Genomic DNA, 23738 nt, shown 5'->3' with positions numbered 1-23738 from the left:
GATGGGCTGGAAAATTACACAATGATCACTTGATACTTGATCAGTAAAGTAAAATAGGTTTTTATTTTTCTCGAGGATCCCAGAGACGGACAAGCATACTTGGCAATGCAGTTTTTTCTCCCCTGCAAATTTCTGAAGACAGTTTGATTTCCTTTGTGCTAAGTGTTGGTATATTCTAAGAAGTTTTTGAAGAACTGAAGGGACGGACCCAGCTTGTTTGATTTTACTTTCATGTAATGATTTAAAATCAAGACTAGAGCCCGTTCTCCCTTTATCTATATAAATAAAATTGTAGATTTGTCTGTACATTGCTTAGAATCGTGAAATTTTTAGTTATTCTTACTCCTTATGCATCCACGATTCCAAAAATCACATTAGAAAAATTTCTGTCTGTCTGTCTGTCTGTCTGTCTATCTGTCTGTCTGTCTGTCTGTCTGTCTGTCTGTCTGTCTGTCTGTCTGTCTGTCTGTCTGTCTGTCTGTCTGTCTGTCTGTCTGTCTGTCTGTCTGTCTGTCTGTCTGTCTGTCTGTCTGTCTGTCTGTCTGTCTGTCTGTCTGTCTGTCTGTCTGTCTGTCTGTCTGTCTGTCTGTCTGTCTGTCTGTCTGTCTGTCTGTCTGTCTGTCTGTCTGTCTGTCTGTCTGTATGTGTGTATGTCTGTCTGTTACGCTAAATAGACCTTTGGTTGTCCTCTTTTCACGAGAAAACGGCTCGACCGATTTTGATGAAATTTTTTGTGGTTGTTAAGAAAAGTACTCCGGGTGACATAGGCTACTTGAAATTTTCAAATTCCATCCTGATTCAAAATGGCGGCGGTTCAAAAAAGTGAAAACGTGAAGAAAATGGCCTAATAGACCCGTTTTTGTCCTCTTTTCACTAGAAAACGGCTCAACCGATTTTGATGATTTTTTTTGTGGTTGTTAAGAAGAGTACTCGGGGTGACATAGGCTACTTAAAATTATCACATTTCATCCTGATTCAAAATGGCGGCGGTTCAAAGTTATGCCTATTATATATGCTGCTCTGTGAGACATGTCAGGGAGTGCGTAGCGCGACCGTGTGTGTGTATGTGTGTAGTGGATGTGTGTGGTGTGTGTGTGTGTGTGTGATGTGTGTGTGTGGTGGGTGGGTGTGTGTGGTGTGTGGTGGGATGGGTGTGGTGTGTGTGTGTGTGGTGATTTGGTGTGTGGTGGAAGTAAATCAACTGATCAAGTGTAACTGCAGCCTAAAGCAGATGCACTTTGTATCAATAGTAAGTTTTTCTTCTGTGTTATACTGCACAAGTGCACACGTACAATGCCACATACTTCTCAAAGTACCAAATTGAAAGTTCTCTTGCCTGTTACCAGGTTTGTCACAAATCAGCATCCAATGTCTAGGCTAGGTCTGGTATACATACCTTTTGTACTAGTCGTAATTCTATATCAGTTGAGGTCACAGTGTCTATATCTAAAGTGTATACTTACTGTTGGATACAATGTTTTCTAAAAGATATTCTCTACGCAAGATCTAGTCTAGAATTTCTACGCGAACTAGAAACCCTCAGCAGGAACTTTCAATAACCTTAATATTAATTCTGCAACAGTCGTGTGTTCCAAGAAAGAATGCTAAGTTCTCACATAAAATGTCACATAAAAATATCACAAGAATACAAGATTCTGTAAATTCTCGAAGACTTGACTCGGATAATGTACAATGCGACCTTTTTCCATAGATATATGCTTTGTAACAGACAATTATTATATCTCACCAGCATAGATTCAAGACATTTGAACTTTCAACCATATTGTGGCTTCCAAACCCAAGAATGATTCGTTCATTGCATAGTTCAACTTGAGAACTGTTTTTTCCATGTATTTATTTTGTTATCGTGGTCATCTTTGATAATCATATTCCAGAGCTTCTTATTTAGAAAAAATAATGAACATTCATGGATACTTTGACAGATATATCCATTACACTACATGTGTTGGGGATTTGCACTTTGGATTCACCTGAAACTTAGAATCAAGATAAAATCCAAGATTCTCAAGATACCTGACCAGTGTTAGCCTGATCTCCAACCGGTTGTCATCAAGATTAATTTAGAGCTGACTTAGCGCTTCTGTATCTTCACCGTTTGTGGGGTTTGGGTGTGTGTGTGTGTGTGTGTGTGTGTGTGTGTGTGGGTGTGTGTGTGTGGTGGGATGTGTGTGGGTGGTGGGATGTGTGTGGTGTGTGGTGGGATGGGTGTGGTGTGTGTGTGGTGATTTGGTGTGTGGTGAATGTGGTGGTGGGTGTGGTGTGATGGGATGTGTGTGATGGGTGTGGTGTGTGTGTGGGGGGTGTATTTGTGTGTGTGTGGTGGTCCCGTACAAAGGACGGGTCAACCACTAGTCATTACATAAAGCTCAAAGGCTATAGCCATAGCATAGACAATTTACAAGAATGCGTGCAAGCTTCATCCTCTGTGGAGGCCTTTATAGTTTATTCATTTATTGTGGTGTTGTAAGGTTGAAAATTGTGTGGTTGTAAATACAAATCCCATCATAACTCTGACTGACGGCTGATTGTTTCCATCTCGTCTTTGTTCAACAATACCAAGATTATGATATTAACAGCTAATGGTGGGTTTATTGTCTATTATTGTCGGGGTAATAGCACTTGCGGTGGAATAATGTGATAAGAAATAGAATTATCTTTTTTCAATTACTTAATAATCCAGGATTATCCAACTCTTAGATAACAGATATAGGTTTCATTTAATCCCCGCAAATCACAGTTATACACATCAGGGCTGAAAAGCTGCTAGGAGCCAGAGGAAGGAAAAATGAGAAACCCGGTCATTATTATTCAAGACTTCATTATTTTGCTATACTTAACATCCTACTCTGAACTTCTCACTTAAAGGTACGAATAAAATGCATAACGTAAATATAATAAGCGATTCACATACAGGATGGTTCCAAAGTGCTCCTAGCTCCTGTAGATGAGCACACGACTTCCTAAATGGTCACCGATCTCGATACCAACCACGCGAAACTTTGTTTAACTTCAGTGTCTTCATTGGGTACCGGTGCATTCACTGGTATTGCCGCTGACAATGATTGATTTTAGAATATTTCTGACACGATGAACGTGTCCTGAAGCTTGATAATCTATTAATCTATTCCATTATTATTCCCTTCTCTTCTTTCACTTATTTTTCTATCGCGCCGACAGGTTTAACCTGTTGGCGATCATTGGTTGGGTGGAAGAGCTCGCAGTGTGCGAATCCTGCCATTAAAACCTTGAAAAAAAAAGACCTGAAATCGCAATGGAGGTATAGAACGCCCTGTAGACGAAGACGTATGTATAGGGTGTTTATTATTCTGTCAGGTGACATCCGGTACTGATCAAAGCTAATGACTGTCATCTACTGTCAACACCTGAGGTTACTCACGTAAGCTTTGACAGTTTCTGCGGACCATCCGAATTCCGACCCAAGTCTGAGCTTTTCCTTGGAGCCTGTCACTAATAGGTGAAGGTTCAGGAAAACTGCAAAGGTCTTGGAATCCAAAAGTCGATAAATCCGACCTCTGCTATTACTTTTCCACAGATAATTGAATGGTTCAATTCGAATATGTGTGTGTGTGGTGGGATGTGTGTGGTGGGTGTGGTGTGTGTGTGTGGTGGGATGGGTGTGGTGTGTGTGTGGTGATTTGGTGTGTGGTGAATGTGGTGGTGGGTGTGGTGTGATGGGATGTGTGTGATGGGTGTGGTGTGTGTGTGGGGGGTGTATTTGTGTGTGTGTGGTGGTCCCGTACAAAGGACGGGTCAACCACTAGTTACTAATAATTATGTAATACTTATAATTACTGATTGTTTTTCTCGCCTCCCAGGAAGGGTTAAATGGTAAATAAATCTGTATAGAATTAAATTTACAAGAATGCGTGCAAGCTTCATCCTCTGTGGAGGCCTTTATAGTTTATTCATTTATTGTGGTGTTGTAAGGTTGAAAATTGTGTGGTTGTAAATACAAATCCCATCATAACTCTGACTGATGGCTGATTGTTTCCATCTCGTCTTTGTTCAACAATACCAAGATTATGATATTAACAGCTAATGGTGGGTTTATTGTCTATTATTGTCGGGGTAATAGCACTTGCGGTGGAATAATGTGATAAGAAATAGAATTATCTTTTTTCAATTACTTAATAATCCAGGATTATCCAACTCTTAGATAACAGATATAGGTTTCATTTAATCCCCGCAAATCACAGTTATACACATCAGGGCTGAAAAGCTGCTAGGAGCCAGAGGAAGGAAAAATGAGAAACCCGGTCATTATTATTCAAGACTTCATTATTTTGCTATACTTAACATCCTACTCTGAACTTCTCACTTAAAGGTACGAATAAAATGCATAACGTAAATATAATAAGCGATTCACATACAGGATGGTTCCAAAGTGCTCCTAGCTCCTGTAGATGAGCACACGACTTCCTAAATGGTCACCGATCTCGATACCAACCACGCAAAACTTTGTTTAACTTCAGTGTCTTCATCGGGAACCGGTGCATTCACTGGTATTGCCGCTGACAATGATTGATTTTAGAATATTTCTGACACGATGAACGTGTCCTGAAGCTTGATAATCTATTAATCTATTCCATTATTATTCCCTTCTCTTCTTTCACTTATTTTTCTATCGCGCCGACAGGTTTAACCTGTTGGCGATCATTGGTTGGGTGGAAGAGCTCGCAGTGTGCGAATCCTGCCATTAAAACCTTGAAAAAAAAAGACCTGAAATCGCAATGGAGGTATAGAACGCCCTGTAGACGAAGACGTATGTATAGGGTGTTTATTATTCTGTCAGGTGACATCCGGTACTGACCAAAGCTAATGACTGTCATCTACTGTCAACACCTGAGGTTACTCACGTAAGCCTTGACAGTTTCTGGGGACCATCCGAATTCCGACCCAAGTCTGAGCTTTTCCTTGGAGCCTGTCACTAATAGGTGAAGATTCAGGGAAACTGCAAAGGTCTTGGAATCCAAAAGTCGATAAATCCGACCTCTGCTATTACTTTTCCACAGATTTAAACTTCAACTCTACATCGCTTTACAACGCTACAACTACACGAAGTTAGTGCTACAAGTAGTTAATGCTTCAACTAGTCAATAGTCGAGTTTTCGGATATCTATTTCTCCTTTGATAAACATAAGTACGATACGAACAAACCTCATGTACAAATGAACATAATTATGTAGTAGGTGTCAAAAATACAAGCTTTATGAAAAGTCGTCCATAAAGCTCAAACTGCCCTTAGCCTAAGAGCCCAAGACATGACCCCTCCTCTTTCTGAAATTGTTCTTTGTCAAAATAACACAAAATAAAATAAAGTTTTTCCGAAAAACCAACAAACCTACCGACTGAAATTTAAAATTTTTTTTTTTTTTTTTTTTTTTTTTTTTTTGTGATGTAGTTTTGAAGAAGTAGGTAATACAGAAAATTTCCTACAACTTCAAATTTATGTTCGTTGTGATGATTTGTGTTGCAAAAATATTCACCAAGATTCGAACCCAAAGTTCTTATCCCACGTTTTCATTCGATCAACTTTCTTCCTCGAGTTCAGTGTGTTGAAATTCCGTACGCCCACGTCATTTCTCCATCACAAATGAAACAGTCATTATGTAGGCATCAAGTATAGGTTGGCCAATGTGATTGTCGATGTTTTGCATATCATTTTGACTTTGCAAGATGATTTGTTTTGCAGCGTCATTGTTTTGCATGACTTTATAGGTTCGTTCGCTTGATTGCAGGTTACTGCCAGCTGATTTGGTTTGGAAGTTAACGATTGCATCCATGAGTAATCAAGTATTGCATTCACAAGGTCTTCAGTAGCTTTGTAGTGAGTATTAGTCCAGTTGTTAGTCGAGTAGCATATAACAGCATCATCTGCATATAGAAAGAGTTTGGAAGTTAACGATTGCATCCATGAGTAATCAAGTATTGCATTCCTGAACTTGATGTGATTTTTAATTTGCCGATCTTGTGAATCATGGGTCTTGGCGGATTCGAAGTTCATGTAGAACTTTTAGTTCTTGTTTTCACAAAGGTCTACTTGTATATACTGAATACTAACTCAATTTCTGTTTGGTCTGTTTCAGGTGAGTTCTTGGGATGTTTCAAACAATAAAATTTAGTGGTGGAAAGCCAACTAGTACACTGTAAGTAAATCAACTGATCAAGTGTAACTGCAGCCTAAAGCAGATGCACTTTGTATCAATAGTAAGTTTTTCTTCTGTGTTATACTGCACACGTACAATGCCACATACTTCTCAAAGTAACAAATTGAAAGTTCTCTTGCCTGTTACCAGGTTTGTCACAAATCAGCATCTAATGTCTAGGCTAGGTCTGGTATACATACCTTTTGTACTAGTTGTAATTCTATATCAGTTGAGGTCACAGTGTCTATATCTAAAGTGTATACTTACCTGTTGGATACAATGTTTTCTAAAAGATATTCTCTACGCAAGATCTAGTCTAGAATTTCTACGCGAACTAAAAACCCTCAGCAGGAACTTTCAATAACCTTAATATTAATTCTGCAACAGTCGTGTGTTCCAAGAAAGAATGCTAAGTTCTCACATAAAATGTCACATAAAAATATCACAAGAATACAAGATTCTGTAAATTCTCGAAGACTTGACTCGGATAATGTACAATGCGACCTTTTTCCATAGATATATGCTTTGTAACAGACAATTATTATATCTCACCAGCATAGATTCAAGACATTTGAACTTTCAACCATATTGTGGCTTCCAAACCCAAGAATGATTCGTTCATTGCATAGTTCAACTTGAGAACTGTTTTTTCCATGTATTTATTTTGTTATCGTGGTCATCTTTGATAATCATATTCCAGAGCTTCTTATTTAGAAAAAATAATGAACATTCATGGATACTTTGACAGATATATCCATTACACTACATGTGTTGGGGATTTGCACTTTGGATTCACCTGAAACTTAGAATCAAGATAAAATCCAAGATTCTCAAGATACCTGACCAGTGTTAGCCTGATCTCCAACCGGTTGTCATCAAGATTAATTTAGAGCTGACTTAGCGCTTCTGTATCTTCACCGTTTGACGCATGTGAACTTATTGTTTATGCCAATATAACCAATAGGTGACGTCAAAAGCATGTTCTACCACCTAACCTAGCAAGATGTATTTGCTGGAGGCAAATCGGAGTCACGTGCACGTGGATGATTTTATTGTTGACAAACTTCGGTGCCATTTAAAGATACATAATAATGTCTATACGTTTATCTTTGAAATTTCCAACCTTTTCTGTTCTCAGCAACTGCGTTTTTTTTCTACGATGTTTGTTCATGTGTTGTGTTATCCATCGCATCGCCAAATATGTACCTATCTTCATTTATTATTTACGTTTTGTTTCCCCGTTTCTGAGACGAAAACAGAAGTAAAGTGCGACGACTTGCCGACAGTTCTGTGGTGAACGGTGCGAGTGTGACTTGTGACATGGTAGTTCCTATTCAAGTTCAAGTTGATTCGTTCTGACTGGCTGACCATCATAATTCTAACTTGTGAACTTACTCCATACACAGTATCGGCACGACATCGACATAGCACAGGTACTTTACCTGGTTCTTGTATGGTTTCCGCCAGTGAAATGTGAAGGTCGAGTGAATTGTAAACATATTGATTTCCCGAATCGAACAGCGACCTAGCGGATTCACAGAATCATGTGTTTATGGAGGCACATGGACCCTCAAAACTACTTTGGAAAGAGACATTCTCCAACTATCAATAATCCCCCTTCAGTTTGTCTTTGCAGATTATTACGCATCACTGCTGAGGTTACTTCTTGCCACACTACCATCACGTGACGTGACGTGATCTTAGTGTGTTTCTACCTTAATTTTCAAGTTCCGTTCCGAGTGTATCAGAAAATCAGAAATTGTTCATATTTCTAGAGCTCAGGTTCTCACGACTTACATATCTCAGAGAAGAGTCCGATAAATAAAAGAGAAGAAATCAGTATGTTAGCAAAAAAAAGAGGTTTTTACCCGAATGAGAAGAACCAAGTTAAATCGAGAGAGCAAAACGCACAAGAGACTCCAAGGCCAATAACCTGACCTGACTGAAGTCTACCAAGAGCCAAGAGCAGGTGACTAGCAAATTCTATTTGGTGCTAGTTCTCGAGTACTACTCAACTTTCAGGCGAACTTTGCGTTTTTTACGTCTTACTTTTTCAGCACTTCAAGTTCTTCAATCTTTTTGCGCGTTTACTTTCTCATTTCTCTCGAGATAGAGTTATTGATGATGTATTTGTTTGCTGTACATGTTTATGTTGGATTGCAGGAAATTTTAGTTTGCAATCTTTTTCTTCCAGTATGTATATGAATTTTTATAAGAAGCTCTTTAAAGCGATTCGTAAAAACTCACTTTGAAATTGGAAACTTTCGAAGTAAAGTGGGAGGTACATAGTATGACTATCCTTGGTGCACATTATCTCAGAGGCTGAACTTGTGGAACATCTTATGTTGCTGACTATTCTGGAGTGCATTCACCCTTTTGGCGTGAGGATAAATAGGTACGAGGGAGGTGGTCTGGATTCCAGTCAAACAGTAAGGTTGCGTTAACACCAATTTGCCTTCTAGTGCTCCTATAGTAGACAAAAACAATATCTTCCTTTCCTCCTATAAGCAAACGTGAATCAGCAATTGGATCTGTAAACGACTAGCAGTCATAATGGATTAGCATAAAATATTTATCACTTGGGTGAGATCAATTAAATTTTCATCAAACAAATTGAACGTAAATTTGACGTCATTAGAAGGGTGAGTGTACAGTTTTCCAAACAATAACAAGAGTTGAGTGTGTGGATATTTAATCACCGCGACGTAATATTTCACCCAAGTGTTAAGGAACTCGAACAAAACCATTCCATTCTTCAAGTGTGGATTCATTAACATTGTTCGAATAGATGCAAGGAGCTATAATATGTTGTCTAAGATACCTGCCTAGTGCCTAGGCTAATTTGAAACAATTTACACGTATATCAGAAATTCTTTCCTAACACAACGAACCGAGGCTTGGGACTGGGAACACCTCAGATGAGAACAGGACTGGTTTTATGGTTACTTGAATCACGGTCAGAAACGTCATCGTGATACTTGGGCGGACAGAATTTGCTGATCAGAATATTCGTTATCAAGGAGGCCGAATGCTGATAACTGACGGGGTCAATGGATTAAAATGAAGTTAAACTTCAACTCTACATCGCTTTACAACGCTACAACTACACGAAGTTAGTGCTACAAGTAGTTAATGCTTCAACTAGTCAATAGTCAAGTTTTCGGATATCTATTTCTCTTTTGATAAACATAAGTACGATACGAACAAACCTCATGTACAAATGAACATAATTATGTAGTAGGTGTCAAAAATACAAGCTTTATGAAAAGTCGTCCATAAAGCTCAAACTGCCCTTAGCCTAAGAGCCCAAGACATGACCCCTCCTCTTTCTGAAATTGTTCTTTGTCAAAATAACACAATTGGAAAAAATAAGTGCCATATTCTCAACTTCTCCGGTAATAAGTAACAAGTTATTAAATAAAACGTTTCATTTGTTCATCTTTTTTTTCTTTAAAGATCTAACTCCTAACTCATCCTATTATTACTACTCTAACTCATCCTATTATACAACTAATCGTCAATAATCTTGAAAATCATTTGAACACTTGAGTATCTCATTAATAGTAGCAATTATCATAACTGTAACAAAGCAGGAAAAAATAGGTTTATTATTGTAAGGTCAGTCCACCTGTGAACAAAGTAGGTGAGTCGGTATTAATATTGATTGATAGTTCGTAATCATTTATGCATCAGTCCGTTTGGTTCAGTTTGAGTTATTACAATAAGAAGGTCTCGTTATCCATAGTACTCTGGTGTAATTGTTCTTTAATAATAATGCCGAACCGTATGATTGCCACAATTTTATTATCACGTTAGATGTTAGTTATGGAATTCAAAATGTTTCAATCCTCAGTATTAAAATTTGTGTTTTTCAGCATACGAGTAGGTTATTGTTTCACGCCTTCTTTTGAGCTTTTACCATTGAATGCGTGCGGTCAGCTGAGATGTTATCAGAAGAAATATGGTTTCCATGAATTCTAATCCACATTATCAATAAGTACCTTATGACGAGGAAGTTTTATCTATGTTTACGCCATATACTTACCCGCAATTAAGGATGTAGGTACCTACTTACCAACAATCAACAGATTTTATTACAATGAGTCTGATTCTAAATCAGTTCAGAAGTGTTTTGCATCTCAAAACAGGAAAAAATCTCCAGTAAGTTTAAATACTTACTGGAGTTGAAGTCCTATTTACCCCAGGATTTTGTCTTTACGGCAATGATAGCACCGCACCGATGCGATGTTTGGAACTGTAGGAACAAAATAAAAGAATTTTTAACTGTGTTAAGCATATTTAAATGCTTGTCACAAATATCGTTCCTTGATCATTACACCTAGATAATTTTTATGACTTGACATGGACTCAAACCACCAACCTCCAGATCCAAAGTCTAACGCGTTAATAACTGCACCACTGAGGTTGGTTGGAACAAAATACCGAATAAGATACATATTACAACATACGGTTGATCAATTTGTTAATGTAAAGTTCATTAAATAGTTAGAAGATAGAAGTATTAAAATCTTGATGTAAAAATCGCACACGACCTTATGCCAACTTTAGATTTCCATATGTGGTCTATCGCCATCACAACAATGGAACATTAAAGGAACTTGAACTACTTGAAGTAATGATCTGATTAGTAACACCATGTTTGAACCTTTGGTGTGATCTCTTGGTAATGACATAATTTGGTTTCATCAACCTTGATTGGTATTGACGGAGAATCACTTTGGTGATCTATCTGTATCTGTAATAAGCAGAGAAGTTCAAATGTAAAACATTTGCCTCTGATTCTTTAAAAAATTGCTTATTTTGCCCTGTTTTGAAAAAAAAAAAAAAAAATGCCATATTTTCCCAAAATAAGAGCTATATTGCCATGTTTTTTAGTGCCATATTTTGGAAAAAATAAGTGCCATATTCTCAACTTCTCCGGTAATAAGTAACAAGTTATTAAATAAAACGTTTCATTTGTTCATCTTTTTTTCTTTGGAGATCTAACTCATCCTATTATTACTACTCTAACTCATCCTATTATACGAGTAATCGTCAATAATCTTGAAAATCAATTGAACACTTGAGTATCTCATTAATAGTAGCAATTATCATAAAGCAGGAAAAAATGGGTTTATTATTGTAAGGTCAGTCCACCTGTGAACAAAGTAGGTGAGTCGGTATTAATATTGATTGATAGTTCGTAATCATTTATGCATCAGTCCGTTTGGTTCAGTTTGAGTTATTACAATAAGAAGGTTTCGTTATCCATAGTACTCTGGTGTAATTGTTCTCTAATAATAATGTCGAACCATATTATCACGTTAGATGTTAGTTATGGAATTCAAAATGTTTCAATCCTCAGTATTAAAATTTGTGTTTTTCAGCATACGAGTAGGTTATTGTTTCTCGCCTTCTTTTGAGCTTTTACCATTGAATGCGTGCGTACCTAGTGCGTACCAATATGAAACTTTGAAACTACTTACCTGTTCCAGCTGTTCCTCCTATTAAAGTCCCCGATTTCAGGGCCACACAAGGGAGTCATCTCTTCATTCTTTCACTCTCGTTGACTTAATTTGGCAAGGTCTATGGCTCTTGTGTTGAGAGCTTCAAAACACGTTTCGGTACTTATATTCTCCACAATGGTGTCGAAATGTGTTCTGTTGGAGATTTGATTGCTCTCGACTTTAAACCTTGCACGATAAAAGTTGCTGAATCAGAGGCATGTTTGGAATACTAAAGCTGTCCTTTGTCATGCTAATCTTGTATCTGACATGCGAACATGGATATATTTCAGCCGGATTGTGTGTAATCTGGAATGGCTCGGATTTGGCATTTCGCAATCTCCCCGGTATTTGGCAAGGTCCGTGACATGTTCGATTATGTTCGTGAATTTCCTTCAATCCGACAATATCATTTCAAAGTCTGTCTTGTTGATTTTATTTGAGGAATTTTATGGAGGTTGATTTATACTTTGTAAACAAAACGCTAAACAGTTAAAGCTCGTAGATTTATTCCGATTTTAATCCGCGAACCTGTCATTCATTGAGAAAAGGCCAACGTAGCTTTGGAAGAATGGGAACACAATTGAGCATTTGAAACAAATCATTCCAATTCTGTCAGCAATACAGCAATCAATACCTTTGAACATTTCATGATGCTGACCTCATATTGGAAGCCTAGAAACCAATCAATGATTGTAAAACTGATGAGGACCCTTATCAGAAATGACAGCAATTTAGTATTTGTCCGTGATGTCTATTACTGTAAACACCTCGATTCGGTCAATGACAAGATCGGAATTGTCTTCATCATCGCAACTAGTGCAAGATACCGCTGTGCCGGGGTTATTATGCCAACTTAACCTTAAATTGGGTACAAGGTTTGACACCTGACTGAGAGAATCGGATCTTAACATTCTTAACCCTTGTTTTGATAAAGAGACTTTTAGCTAAATCCCTTTTAAGGATGATTCAGATAAGACACCGTCACGGGATAGGATAGAAATGGTAAAGGAAAACAATAATAAAAGAAGAATATAAGACCCACCACACACACACACACACCACATCCCATCACACCACACCCACCACCACATCCACCACACACCAAATCACCACACACCAACCACACACACACACACACCACATCCCATCACACCACACCCACCACCACATCCACCACACACCAAATCACCACACACCACACACACACCACACCCATCCCACCACACACCACACACACACCACCACACCCATCCCACCACACACCACCACCCACCCACTCACCACACACACCCATCACACACACACACCACACAACACACACACACCACACAACACACAACACACACACCACACACACACACCAAACACATCCACTACACACATACACACACACGGTCGCGCTACGCGCTCCCTGACATGTCTCACAGAGCAGCATAACAGGCATAACTTTGAACCGCTGCCCATTTTGAATCAGGATGAAATGTGATAATTTTAAGTAGCCAATGTCACCCCGAGTACTCTTCCTAACAACCACCCGCCGCCATTTTGAATCAGGATGAAATGTGATAATTTTAAGTAGCCAATGTCACCCCGAGTACTCTTCCTAACAACCTGGTGTGTGTGTGTGTGGTGATTTGGTGTGTGGTGGATGTGGTGGTGGGTGTGGTGTGATGGGATGTGGTGTGTGTGTGTGTGTGGTGGGATGTGTGTGATGGGTGTGATGTGTGTGTGTGGTGGGATGTGTGTGGTGGGTGTGGTGTGTGGGTGGTGGGATGTGTGTGGTGTGTGGTGGGATGGGTGTGGTGTGTGTGTGGTGATTTGGTGTGTGGTGAATGTGGTGGTGGGTGTGGTGTGATGGGATGTGTGGGATGGGTGTGGTGTGTGTGTGGTGATTTGGTGTGTGGTGAATGTGGTGGTGGGTGTGGTGTGATGGGATGTGTGTGATGGGTGTGGTGTGTGTGTGGGGGGTGTATTTGTGTGTGTGTGGTGGTCCCGTACAAAGGACGGGTCAACCACTAGTCATTACATAAAGCTCAAAGGCTATAGCCATAGCATAGACAATTTACAAGCAAAACGTGAATCCCAGAGACGGACAAGCATACTTGGCAATGCAGTTTTTTCTCCCCTGCAAATTTCTGAAGACAGTTTGATTTCCTTTGTGCTAAGTGGTGGTATATTCTAAGAAGTTTTTGAAGAACTGATTTGATCATTACATAAAGCTCAAAGGCTATAGCCATAGCATAGACAATTTACAAGAATTGAGCATTTGAAACAAATCATTCCAATTCTGTCAGCAATACAGCAATCAATACCTTTGAACATTTCATGATGCTGACCTCATATTAGAAGCCTAGAAATCAATCAATGATTGTAAAACTGATGAGGACCCTTATCAGAAAAGACAGCAATTTAGTATTTGTCCGTGATGTCTATTACTGTAAACACCTCGATTCGGTCAATGACAAGATCGGAATTGTCTTCATCATCGCAACTAGTGCAAGATACCGCTGTGCCGGGGTTATTATGCCAACTTAACCTTAAATTGGGTACAAGGTTTGACACCTGACTGAGAGAATCGGATCTTAACATTCTTAACCCTTGTTTTGATTAGGAGACTTTTAGCTAAATCCCTTTTAGGGGTGATTCAGATAAGACACCGTCACGGGATAGGATAGAAATGGTAAAGGAAAACAATAAGAAAATAAGAACATAAGACCCATTTGGAGTCCGCCTATCTGCCCATTATCAGGGAACAATCGGTCGATTGTTCTGCTTGTTGTAATGAAAGCGTTTTCTAACGTGATAATGTTGTCCCATGAGAATATCTTCTTACTAGCCGTATGCTTGTATGACTTTTCGTACTTGGATCAGCCACTCACTATCAGGTACACCTGACAGGCGGACCTGATTAGGTCTACCTGATAGTGAGTGGCTGGCCTTACGAGCGACTCACGTAAAGCGACAGCCGTATGCTTGTATGACTTTTCGTACTTGGATCAGCCACTCACTATCAGGTACACCTGACAGGCGGACCTGATTAGGTCTACCTGACAATGAGTGGCTGGCCTTACGAGCGACTCACGTAAAGGGACTTTTCAGTCCTATTCGGGCAGGACAAACAGCGTAGAGTCTATTAGTCTCTTCTATCCATACACTTTTCCTCGTTTTGGTAGGTTAATGACATTCAGAGTCACGTGCCCCTTTAAAATAAATAAAGAAAAATAATCTTCCTTTTGATGACATTGTATTTGCTACAAAAACCCATCCAGGAAGACTTGGTTGGAATGAAAACACATAAATCTTGGTACTAACAAAAGACAAAACCTCTAGGGATAACCAAACACTTGTAAGTAAGGTAACTTGTTAAGTTGTAACCCCTTCCTCATGTATTTTGTCATAAGATTGATATATGACCCGGCATAGACACCTATTACTGTTATCCTGATATCTACTCATGGTAGGAGCTCGAAGTTAGTTTTGTACTTTTAGTGTAGTAAAGTAGAAGGTAGATTACTTTTAGTGTGATGGCTTTGAGTATTGTTTCCGTAAACATTCTAAATTGCCTTTTAGTGTAGTAAAGTAGAAGGTAGATTACTTTTAGTGTGATGGCTTTGAGTATTGTTTCCGTAAACATTCTAAATTGCCTATCAGCAAAAAGGTGTGTCCAAATATAGTCGATCGACGGGGTGAATATATGTTGTCAAGGCAGTGTGGACGGTTCAGTCGACATCGATCGACGTCCAGTCGACTATGTGTGGACAAACCTTAACAGAGAATCTTAAAATCATAAAAGTAACAGATATTATTAGTTGATGTGGTGGGAAAAATGTTATAAAAGGTGTGTCCAAATATAGTCGATCGACGGGGTGAATATATGTTGTCAAGGCAGTGTGGACGGTTCAGTCGACATCGATCGACGTCCGGTCGACTATGTGTGGACAAACCTTAACAGAGAATCTTAAAATCATAAAAGTAACAGATATTATTAGTTGATGTGGTGAGGATAATGTTATTATTACGAGTCCTCTTATACTTGGTTAACTTGGTCCTCAAGGAGTACAAGGGATCAGCAAACTGTTAGATCGATCATCATTGGATTTTGCCAGGATCTAGATATCTGCCTGTTATACTGATAGTGACAGACTAAAACCTGTGGGCGAACAAGGGGGGGGTCAACTTAAAGCTCAAAATTACCCAAGGTTCCTTATAACGACTTGTAGCCTGCGGTAGTGGATGTTCAAAGTCACAGTTATCAACTTATCAATGAAATTTGTTATATCAATGAACTATCAGCTTGGTCCTCAAGGAGTACAAGGGATCAGCAAACTGTTAGATCGATCATCATTGGATTTTGCCAGGATCTAGATATCTGCCTGTTATATTGATAGTGACAGACTAAAACCTGTGGGCGAACAAGGGGGGTCAACTTAAAGCTCAAAGTTACCCAAGGTTCCTTATAACGACTTGTAGCCTGCGGTTGTGGATGTTCAAAGTCACAGTTATCAACTTATCAATGAAATTTGTTATATCAATGAACTATCAATTGATAATTAATAAATTGATTTATGTTAGGATAACACAAATATCAACAGACTGTGTTTATTCAGCTTGAATGTGACTAATGTGTCCGTTTACCTCAGCAGTAAGCTTCACTATTATTGTAATAATCGAATTCTCAAATTGGTACAATTGTTACATGTACATACCTAATCATTATTGTTTTATCTTATTGGTCAGGTCGATGAACAAAGCCCCTCCACCATACTCTATTGCCTATTGCTATACATTCAGCTTGAATGTGACTAATGTGTCCGTTTACCTCAGCAGTAAGCTTCACTATTATTGTAATAATCGAATTCTCAAATTGGTACAAATGACATGTACATACCTACCTAACCATTAATTGTTTTATCTTATTGGACAGGTCGATGAACAAAGCCCCTCCACCATACTCTATTGCCTATTGCTATATCTTCGGTTAGCCTTTATACCTTCCCAGTTGCAAATTGTTCAGGATAAAAATTCATTTGTCTTATGTCCATGTTTTTTTCTTCTGTTTCAGTTATGTCCGGAGATAGCAGTCATGTTCCGGAATCAGCACTCGGAAATGATACAAGTAAGTAGGAGAACACTTCGAGTCCAAGGAATGTAACCGCAAAGGGTGCCTATTTTTCGAAGTATCTTCTCGGATCACCGAAATGAGTTGTGGAATCATCCAAAGAGCCAAAACATATGAAGTATATGTCTTTTTTTCTGCAAAAACCATTAATGTAATGGCAAAAAGACACCCATAGACATAGTAGGTACCTATGTTTCGGTGAGTGGTAGTACAAACTCAGGTTTTGAGAAGAAAAGGAGTCTACTAGGGGTACTGAAGTTGTTTCAAATCAATCAGATCATTTCAGATCAAACTCGGGACTTAGAATTTTTTTTTTCAAATACGTATTCCGCAAATGTAATAGAAAGTCGTGTGATGTTCACACCAGNAATACAATTATACAATTGAACAAATAAATGGAAATGGACACGAAGGAGAAGGAAAACGAAGTTCACAACCATTGAATTACATTTTTTTAGGATTGTTGTTTTTTATCAATTTTAAAAATCTCGCGCCACATTTCAACCAATCAAAGGGCTTGAAAATTTTCGGAAACGCTGAGCAAAAATCCAGTCTGGCAACAATGGTGAACGAATGTCCAAGTGAATGAGTGTCTGTTCACCTATGAAGTATATGTCTTTTTTTCTGCAAAAACCATTAATGTAATGGCAAAAAGACACCCATAGACATAGTAGGTACCTATGTTTCGGTACCTTCTTCGTAGATTCTACGTTAGCTTTATCCCAGAAATGATACTACTAGCGCACTCTATGCGGCAGAAGTAAAACTATCTACAATCTTTCGATTAATGTCCACCATACTGCATATTCGCGAGTTACAAGGGGGTTTCTTTTTAAGTACTGCGTGTTGCTTACTTTGAAGGCGAACAAGTTAATACCAGGGGCTTTAAAGATAATGGATAGTGATAGTAGTCATTATGATGCGACGGGACATATGAAGTTCCCTACTTTTCGATTTTATTAAAGAGTTGTACGATAGTGGTCTGCGGGTTGTACTAGATGGGTACCGCCGAATAAATCCTAAAGATTTATTTAAGGTGTACTCAGCCTTGTGAGGACAACTGGAGAGCTGGTTGAAATCTGAACAAAAAAGCGAGTTGGCATGAATTATTTGAATAAATCCTAAAGATTTATTTAAGGTGTACTCAGCCTTGTGAGGACAACTGGAGAGCTGGTTGAAATCTGAACAAAAAAGCGAGTTCGCATCAATTATTTCTCATATGGAATTAAGCTAATAGTTAAAAACTAGTCGTTTTTTGTGGAAAAGAAATTCTGAATCGGAATATCTAATCTGATAATTTACTATTTAAAGGAACATATCAATTGAATATTAATAGATTTACAAATAATAGATATTATATCAAATTCTGAATCGGAATATCTAATCTGATAATTTACTATTTAAAGGAACATATCAATTGAATATTAATAGATTTACAAATAATAGATATCATATCATATACGACTAGGAAATATACGACAAGTCTTTTACTGAACGCATTTCCAGGCAACGGAAGCGACAACAAAAGCCAGGAAGACACTGGTAACCTTGACCCGAAGACATAAGGAAACTTCTTGCGTGATCTTTACTGTCAGCCAAAATATCCTTAATAATACTGTCAGGCAGAAAATGCTGATCAATACACGAGTTTCATTATTCAGGTAACACAATACAAAATGAAGATACCCTACTGATCACAAATTTAAAATTTTTTTGCGAATGTAGTTAGTTTGGAGAGTAGTTTGCCCTTGGAAGTGCTAGATCACAGGGCAAATGTTTGCCTAAACAGAAAAGTTTGGTTCTCGGAACAGGTCGCTTTTTCCTATCCTGTCCAACTTTTTCCTATCGAATTTGGGACGATAAGATCCATGTTGGGCATAGTACGCCTAATTCATCCTATTCTTTTTATTTCTACTGTGGATTTCACTCATCAATCTCAGTCTATCCTTCCTGCCCCTCCCTCCGCGATATCATATCCATTACGAATGTTATACAATAAGAGAAAAACGCAATACGCAATGCGTTTATCGATTTGAGGTCTCAATTGACGTCATGACCACCACGTGTCCCTGGGTTTGACGTCACTACCACGTGTATTTGCCGTCGTGTGACGTCATCGGTGAAAAAATCCACGTGCCTGAGCCAGGTATTAAGAAAGCCTCCGTTTTCATTAATTTTTTGTTATCGTTAAAACTCCCATTGCCTTTGTCATCTTTGCAACTGTGTTGAGGACATTTGTGAATGTATTCTTGTTTCTTTCTGTTCATTTACAATTTTAGATGCTCCTTTGTTATCTATAAAAATTATCGTTATTATTTTCTATCCGATTGCAACATATTCACTGTTGGTGTTCACTCTTTAACTTTTCTAACAAACTTTACTTGAATCATCTTCTTATTTTCTAACTTTACTTGAATCTAGTGATCAATGTCCTAGATAACTGATAACATTTTCCATTTGTTTTCTGATTTCAGGTAGTAACGGTGAAATTGTACACTTAGGTAAGTTTTACCTTCTACTACATCCAGAAACATGAGCTTTTAGCTGGTACCAAAAACCTTGATTGAAGAAATATTAAACCATTCAGAAGGAGCTGTCAAAGTAATGAAAACGCAAGCTGTCCTAGTAACGGTGAAATTGTACACTTAGGTAAGTTTTACCTTCTACTACATCCAGAAACATGAGCTTTTAGCTGGTACCAAAAACCTTGAAGAATATCTTTAGTGGCAACCTCTTTGGTGGCTATTACCATTAATATCTTTTTTATATTTATAATTTTCTCCATACTTTTCAATGTTAAACCTATGTACATATGTACTTATGTTTGATGTAAATAAATGAGGTCTGTTTAAACTGCTGGCATAATGGGACGTCTTAGCCGACAGTATAAATAAAATAAGGTATATTAAATAAATAAATAAATAAGAATTATTAAAACATTCAGAAATAGCTACCTATCAAAGTAATGAAAACGCAAGCTGTTTGGATTTTTGCACTTTAGCGTGAATGCATCTCAGCTTTCTCTTTCACCGCAAGTTCAATGCTAAACAATTTTCACGTGCCCAAGTAAATACCACTGATAGTACATACTACACACTGATATTACTGATAGTGCTTATTGGATTACCTTACCGCAAGGCAAATGTCAGGGTCGCGGTGAAAATTTTACACTGACCTTGGACTTGTACGTCAAGTTGCAGCAAAAACTGTGCTGCATTATGGTGCACCGCCCGTGACTAGTTAATAAGAGGGTACAAATTGTGCATAATGAGATTTTAGCTCGTTAACTCGTCAGACAAATATAAATTGCTGCTAGTTATGGAGGGTATATTTACTGTCCAGTCTCTGCGGTGTGTGTCTACCTAGCTAACAGGCCCCTGGTCAGGACTTTATTGAGGGGGAAGATCCAAACAGTGATGTACCAGGGGGATTATTTACCTATTCATACACATTTACACAGTAAGCCCACTCCGAGGCTTAGGTGTAGGGGCAAACAGCCCTAAGGATAGTACCAGATCTGCACCGTCATCTACTACACGAAGACTTGCTGAAGTAGTACACAATACTACTATACTTGAGCCCACAATGGTTCAAATCCTAACCCAAGCCTATCAGAGAAAGATTGATCCAAACTTCTCTTGGTGATTTCTAAAACGTTACTAACAGATTACTTCTAAGTAGCAAATCTCTTTTTGCTGATATAGGATGTTCCCAAATCCCAACTTGGGATTCCTAAAATTTTAGAGAAGCAATAGCACTCTGGACCCATGGGATACTCGAATCGGAGCAATAGACAAATTGACTTTTCTTTCAACGTTTTTGTGATATTGATACTCCATGTACTTGTACGTTATAAAGTATCCATACTTTGCCCCCGAAATCTACAGAGGCACGAGTTTAGTTTTACTGAATCGGTTTGTTTTGGTTTGGATATCGTATTGACATCGACTACCTTTTTGGTTTGACAGGAGCGATCTGATGCAACTAATTTTATCTGATGGAAATATAGAAATTACTCTTATCAACGTAATTAAAACAATGAGATGGACAACAAATTGGAACCAAACCATACGTTGAGAACCACTGGATTAGAACTTTGAACATGCTACATAACCCAAATATTTCAACATGCCCTGAATGCCATTTAAAAGGTGAAAGCTCTAGAGAGACGCGAGGGAGAAAAGGGAACGCATTTTTGTATTGTATGATATTTTACAGACCTAATTTCTTAAAATAGAACGAATAGTCCCTTTATCATAGGAAGAAGAACGGAGGGAAGGAAGGGAAGAAGAGGAAAGGAAGGGATTGCATGTTGAAAGTCAGGACTTAGGGTGGTGTGCATTAACCTGCTTCCCGCAGCTCTTTTCCATTCAAATTAATTTAATGAAGTGTCTGACTAAAATTCAATTTGATAAAGGTAGAAACTAGTCTCGTGGTCCTCTTCAGCAACTGAAATGTAAACTCGGGAGACTCGAAACCCCTGAAGTGACCCCAGTGCTTCAAAGGTGGTTGACGGAAGCTTCTTTGGCTAAATTGCGCCCTTTTTCCAGACAACTAGACGGGTGTTGGGATACTGCTTGCGGTGTTTTTCCACGGAGACACAAGGAATCAACTCTTTAAAATGGACTGAATAAAGGAACGAAAAATTATAGATTCCTGTGAATTGTGGATGACTGCCAAGCTTAATCTTAACTAAGGCCTTCCTCCATGAGTACTTTCTTGTGTTGCCGCTTGAAATCGAACTGCAGTTCTCCCGGTTACAAACTCAATCCCTTAACTGGTCATAATGTGTTGTAATGTTGTATGCAGTATTTCATTATGATGTAATTCACTTCCTCAGAATAGCTAATCTACAAAGGGTAAATGCAAAGGGGTAGTAATTAATGGTTTCCTAGACTTGGAGTTGACCCTAGGGAATATTCATCCAGGCTATTCTAGGATATTGTAAAACGGGGCGTAGCCAGCGCAATGGTAGTCTTCTGACCTTTCGGAATGGAATTAATTAAATTTCAATCCCACATTTACATGTTGTAAATGTTCAGAACTGCAGACTGAAATTATATGCATGGTTCTAAAGGGTCCTATATGTCAGTGTGGTTAATTTAAGGAGTAAAAATGAGGCTGGATTTGGAAAAGCTAGAGGATGACAGGACACGGAACCCTATTCAACGCATTTATGAATACGTTACGTCACTTCACTAAACACAGATAAGATGAGATGGGCTGGAAAATTACATAATGATCACTTGATCAGTAAAGTAAAATAGGCTTCTGAGACGAAAACAGAAGTAAAGTGCGACGACTTGCCGACAGTTCTGTGGTGAACGGTGCGAGTGTGACTTGTGACATGGTAGTTCGTTTTCAAGTTCAAGTTGATTCGTTCTGACTGGCTGACCATCATAATTCTCACTTGTGAACTTACTCCATACACAGTATCGGCACGACATCGACATAGCACAGGTACTTTACCTGGTTCTTGTATGGTTTCCGCCAGTGAAATGTGAAGGTCGAGTGAATTGTTGAACATATTGATTTCCCGAATCGAACAGCGACCTAGCGGATTCCCAGAATCATGTGTTTATGGAGGCACATGGACCCCCAAAACTACTTTGGAAAGAGACATTCTCCAATTATCAATAATCCCCCTTCAGTTTGTCTTTGCAGATTATTACGCATCACTGCTGAGGTTACTTTTTGCCACACTACCATCACGTGACGTGACGTGATCTTAGTGTGTTTCTACCTTAAATTTCAAGTTCCGTTCCGAGTGTATCAAAATCAGAAATTGTTCATATTTCTAGAGCTGAGGTTCTCACGACTTACATATCTCAGAGAAGAGTCCGATAAATAAAAGAGAAGAAATCAGTATGTTAGCAAAAAAAAGAGGTTTTTACCCGAATGAGAAGAACCAAGGTAAATCGAGAGAGCAAAACGCACAAGAGACTCGAAGGCCAATAACCTGACCTGACTGAAGTCTACCAAGAGCCAAGAGCAGGTGACTAGCAAATTCTATTTGGTGCTAGTTCTCGAGTACTACTCAACTTTCAGGCGAACTTTGCGTTTTTTACGTCTTACTTTTTCAGCACTTCAAGTTCTTCAATCTTTTTGCGCGTTTACTTTCTCATTTCTCTCGAGATAGAGTTATTGATGATGTATTTGTTTGCTGTACATGTTTATGTTGGATTGCAGGAAATTTTAGTTTGCAATCTTTTTCTTCCAGTATGTATATGAATTTTTATAAGAAGCTCTTTAAAGCGATTCGTAAAAACTCACTTTGAAATTGGAAACTTTCGAAGTAAAGTGGGAGGTACATAGTATGACTATCCTTGGTGCACATTATCTCAGAGGCTGAACTTGTGGAACATCTTATGTTGCTGACTATTCTGGAGTGCATTCACCCTTTTGGCGTGAGGATAAATAGGTACGAGGGAGGTGGTCTGGATTCCAGTCAAACAGTAAGGTTGCGTTAACACCAATTTGCCTTCTAGTGCTCCTATAGTAGACAAAAACAATATCTTCCTTTCCTCCTATAAGCAAACGTGAATCAGCAATTGGATCTGTAAACGACTAGCAGTCATAATGGATTAGCATAAAATATTTATCACTTGGGTGAGGTCAATTAAATTTTCATCAAACAAATTGAACGTAAATTTGACGTCATTAGAAGGGTGAGTGTACAGTTTTCCAAACAATAACAAGAGTTGAGTGTGTGGATATTTAATCACCGCGACGTAATATTTCACCCAAGTGTTAAGGAACTCGAACAAAACCATTCCATTCTTCAAGTGTGGATTCATTAACATTGTTCGAATAGATGCAAGGAGCTATAATATGTTGTCTAAGATACCTGCCTAGTGCCTAGGCTAATTTGAAACAATTTACACGTATATCAGAAATTCTTTCCTAACACAACGAACCGAGGCT

At 38.5% G+C, this 23738-nt stretch overlaps 1 protein-coding gene across 1 annotated transcript in view; it reads left to right on the top strand.

Annotated features, from left to right (window-relative positions):
* The first annotated feature begins 4049 nt into the window (after nucleotides 1-4049).
* LOC103505491 overlaps nucleotides 4050-23738 on the top strand; it is a 136513-nt gene continuing 116824 nt past the window's right edge. The window contains exons 1-3 of the mRNA XM_008469825.2: nucleotides 4050-4083; nucleotides 16758-16811; nucleotides 19289-19315. Coding sequence (XP_008468047.2) covers nucleotides 4065-4083; nucleotides 16758-16811; nucleotides 19289-19315 — 100 coding nt within the window. The 5' untranslated portion in view covers nucleotides 4050-4064. The remainder of the gene's footprint in view (nucleotides 4084-16757; nucleotides 16812-19288; nucleotides 19316-23738) is intronic.

Source organism: Diaphorina citri, unplaced genomic scaffold, assembly GCF_000475195.1.
Source record: "Diaphorina citri unplaced genomic scaffold, Diaci psyllid genome assembly version 1.1 scaffold178, whole genome shotgun sequence".
In the NCBI taxonomy this organism is placed as follows: domain Eukaryota; kingdom Metazoa; phylum Arthropoda; class Insecta; order Hemiptera; family Psyllidae; genus Diaphorina; species Diaphorina citri.
The sequence above is the reverse complement of the archived record's forward strand: the minus strand, read 5'-3'. Positions and strand labels throughout refer to the sequence as shown.